This window comes from Otolemur garnettii, unplaced genomic scaffold (genome assembly GCF_000181295.1).
Source record: "Otolemur garnettii isolate 467f Iridium unplaced genomic scaffold, OtoGar3 scaffold00086, whole genome shotgun sequence".
Taxonomy (NCBI): Eukaryota; Metazoa; Chordata; class Mammalia; order Primates; family Galagidae; genus Otolemur; species Otolemur garnettii.
Genome location: NW_003852481.1, coordinates 8,653,095 through 8,657,379, shown reverse-complemented (window position 1 = coordinate 8,657,379; position 4,285 = coordinate 8,653,095). Strand labels below are relative to the sequence as shown.

Below are 4,285 nucleotides of genomic sequence, written 5' to 3'. Positions count from 1 at the left end.
GGGGGAGCCGGGCCGGCGGGCCGCCTGCTGCCTCCTCCCGCCCCCGGGCCCCCGGCTGCCCCCGCTGCTGTGTCCCCGGCGGCTGGCCCGCCGCGTCCCCCAGCCCCGGCCTCCCGCGGACCAATGCCCGCCCGCATCGGGTACTACGAGATCGACCGCACCATCGGCAAGGGCAACTTCGCTGTGGTCAAGCGGGCCACGCACCTCGTCACCAAGGCCAAGGTACTGGCGCCGGGGGACCGGGAGGCCGGGGGGCTGCGCAGCCCGGGACCGTCCCTCCGAGTGTGGCGGGGCCGGGAAAGGTCCGCGACCCTCCAGGCTGAGGGGTCGGGCGCAGCGAGTGAGCTCAGCGTGTTGGGGAGCGTTGGGGGCCGGGGAGACGGGGAGCAGGCTGTCTGGGCTGTGTGCAGAGTGAGAAGGTAGGGACACCGGGGACCTGAGGAGGGGAAACTCCGCAGCACAAGGCGAAGGGGGGCCACAGGGCACCGAGACCCGGGGACCTGAGGAACCAGGCTTGGGGAGGGGGTCCTCAGGGCTGTGTGGAAGGTTAGAAGAAGGGATGACTGGAAAGAAGGGGCTGAACTCTCATGGGGCCGGTAGACTGTAAGCCAAGAAGACTCTGGAACTAGCAATTAGGAAATCCTAAGGGAATGAGGGCAGGGGCATATGAAACGTGGACCAGGCGGTTAGGGGCAGACAAGGGGACACTGGCAGACCTGAGCTTATGAGGGGCACCAGGCCGGCTGGGGCACGGACGAGGGGTGTGTGGCCCTGTAGAGTACTGGGAGGTCTGAGGAACCTGGGGGTGCCTTAAGACAGAGGTAGGAATCTGCATCTGATCATCTAAGACTGATAGATGGTGCCAGCAGGAGCCTGAGGAAAGACACTATTATTGGAGGAGGCAATGAAGAGAATGGGGAAATAAAAGGGGGAGAAATTGCCTTGCTTGTCCCCAGGAAGGGGCCCAGTGAACTGGAGGCTCTGGTGGGAGATGTGGGGTTATGGTGGCACTAGGTAATCAGGGGTTAAACAATTTGGGAGAGCTGAGTGCTGGTTATTTTTGGTTGTTGGAGGTCAGGAATTGTGGGCTTTGTGGAACCCAGGTGAGCTTTCAGTGGTGGTGGGTAAGCTGAAGAACCCAGACACTGGAGGATTACAAATGGGGCCCTTTGGTTCCCAAGGGATTTGAGGAGCTGTAGTAGTGGAATTGGCCAAGGTCAATTAGGAAGCCATATATGTATCCATATAAAATTCATTTTTGGGGAAGAAACATGGGTAGTACTTTCATGTAGCTTCCTTCCCTGGGATTATTGGAATCTAAGACATCAGGGGGAATCTTTCAGTTTGGATGGAACCCACAAAGTCCATTTTTACTCCCCAATTTTCTCTTGGTCGACATCTGCCTTGAATGAATACTTTTAACGTAGTCATTCATTACATTTGGAACTGCAGTTGGCGTTTTCCCTCAACCTGAGGGATGAAGAACCCTTACAGCTGCTGCCGCTTCCTACCAAAGCCACATCAATTCCCCTCACCTCCTCAGCCTGGCCTCTGGTTTATCATCACCTACCTTGTTTTTGCTTTTCTGGCAGGGGCTTGTTTTTAGAAACCAGTGACTTATCTAGGTCTGCTCTCCTGCCCACTTGCAACCTGAAGTTCCTTTCTGCCTCCCTTTTCTGTCAAAGCCTACCAGGGGCCCTCCTTACCAGGGTGGCAAGAGTGGGTGGCTGTGGAGGATTGATTGGTCAGTTTCACTTCCTCTGGAGGTCCCCCTTCTGCCTTTTTGTCAGTTGTTATCAGAGGGCCTCAAGTCTGCAGGTCAGAGCTGTAGGAGATACTGAAGTCTGGGGTTCCCTGACATCCTCAGACCCTGAGAGGGAGTTGACTGAGCCAAGATTCTGGTGTTATCTCCTCATTCCTGAGGGTAGTAAACACCAGTCCTGTTTACTACCGGCCAAGCCAAATTTATATTTACAAACAATATGCCTTGTTCCTTTTTGGTATTTCCTTTTTTTTTTCCCTCCCCCGCCCCCCAATAGTCACATTGTATTCCTGTGATTATTTTGCTTTAACTTCTGTGAGATAGACTCCGAACTTAAAGGCTGCCTGGTTTATGGTCTCTGCTTTAAGGAATTTTGAATCTTCCAGCCTTTGGATACGCCAAAATATTGATTAAAAAAACTGTGACAGACAGGGTTGAATGTTTTTGTAAATGTAATTGCAAACAGTTGATTCTTGGCTGTATATATAAAAGAGACATTTCTGTCTTCAGTAGTCAGCAAAGCCAGTGCCTAATTATGGCTGGTCTACCCACTTTCTAATTTTCGTATGTGTATGTGTGTTTTCCATAGTTTTTCTCTGAGACCTTGGTATCCTTTAGGACTGCAGCATTTTAAACATTGGCTTGTTTACAAATGGGTGTCACTGTTTATGTTGGTTTTTATCTTTGATCATTTGTGGTGTGCAGTTATGCAGTTCCTGTGTATGGAAATACTTGGTCTTGAATGAGACTGAAATGGCTTGGACAATGAGTTGCATGTGTGAGGGAACCACACCAGCATTCATGTGTGCCTCTGTAGCAGTGTGCAATTTCCCAGTTACAGTTATAAGTGCTCCATCTTTTGCTGCTTAAATTACTCTGATGACACGAGTGAAGCTTAATTCACAAGGAGTTGTCATGTGCTTTGGGTGAACCATGAGCACATTTTGGCCTGCTCCAGGCTTATCTGAATCCACTTTGGAAGGAGTTCTCAAATACTGACAGCTTAGATGTACCTAACAGCTGTTGACATACAGCACGATGGCCTATTAAGGCTATGGTTTGGTTATATAATGGCAGAGGAGTCTGTATAGGTACTAGAAGTTGCAGAAGCTGCTGCTTCGGTTAACTCAGGTAGATAGATCTTTCTCCCCATGCACTGCGGCGTTTATCTTACTTCTGCAGTCAGGTCAGTTGGAACCAAAGAAAGTTATTTTTTTCCCATCTCTTTTCATTTGTTTCTCGGTCTTTCTGAGGTGTGTGGTTTCTCCTCCCCCCTTTTCTTTTGTAGGTCACTGAATAGTCTGGGTTTTCTTATAACCATATGTATAATCAGGCAATTTAATTCACATGATATGGGCATTGGCTTAAGGTGGTTAGATAACAGGTATTTTCTGTACATCAGAGAAATAATTATAATTCCCCTTTCTTACACATATTACCCATTCCAAGGACTGAGAGGCTAAAATAAACTTCATTTATTGACTAGGCTACTACAATCCATCCCAGTAAGTGGTTAAGCTGGCCCTTTCCCAATATCTAACTCTCAAACCTAGAGTAGGACTGGGGTCTGAATAAAATCAGTAGAGAAAAGGAATTATTTTCCTATATAGTTGTTGGTTAGTTTTGCAGCACAGCGTTCATGAGCTCAGACTTCAGACTGCCTGGCAGCACTGCAGTGCTGAGAGCGTCACTGCAGACCAGTTAACAGGAGAGAATATTCATCTGTGACATAGTCTGGTCAGCAGCTCACCCTGACTATCCCTGTCCTACCTGCTTTGATTTCCTTTTATTGGAGGAACCTTAACCTGAGATTCTCTGGCTTTATTTTTGGTGGGACACCATAAAGTATTAAAGAGATTTAAAAAGATTTTTTGCCTTCAAATTGCTTGTAGTCTGCTGTTGCCTAATTACAACTTGACTAGTGGGACCACTGGGGGCGAAGAGTAAAGACGTTTTGTATACAGTTTTAATGTATGCATGACTATAAAAGCCTTTGATCAAATACTTTAAGACTCTATATATGTATATATGCACATATACGTGTGTGTGTGTGTGTGTGTGTGTGTGTGTGTATCAAAGGTGGCCTTTCACTGGCTTGTGGTAAGAGCTCCCGCTTACGGGATAAGGCTGCCAGGGTTTGAATCCTTTCTTGCTTAATATTTGGGTGATCTTGGGCCATGGGAAATTATTTAACTTCTCATGCTTGGATGTCCTTATCTGTAAAATGGGATGGCGGTTAATACTTACCTCACAGGTTTGGGTGTTGTGAAGATTAAATAAGGTGATATGTGTACAGCTCTTAGAGCAGTCCTGGGCACGTAATAAACATGGAATGTTACCGTCATTGTCGTCATTGTCCTCAGGTGCTGTAGTAACAAAAGATGAGGAAGACCTAGTCCCTCTTTTGGAGCCCAGTTCATGACTGCATATACCATTAGTGTTATGTAGGCAGGTGCCATCCTGATGATATACTATCATGGTCAAAAATAAAGTTTGCGAAGACACCTGTGGCTCAGTGGGTAG

At 47.8% G+C, this 4,285-nt stretch overlaps 1 protein-coding gene across 1 annotated transcript in view; it reads left to right on the top strand.

Moving 5' to 3' along the window:
• The first annotated feature begins 6 nt into the window (after positions 1–6).
• SIK3 (SIK family kinase 3) overlaps positions 7–4,285 on the top strand; it is a 250,085-nt gene continuing 245,806 nt past the window's right edge. Inside the window, exon 1 of the mRNA XM_023516064.1 lies at positions 7–222. Within this exon, the coding sequence (XP_023371832.1) occupies positions 124–222 (99 nt within the window). The 5' untranslated portion in view covers positions 7–123. The remainder of the gene's footprint in view (positions 223–4,285) is intronic.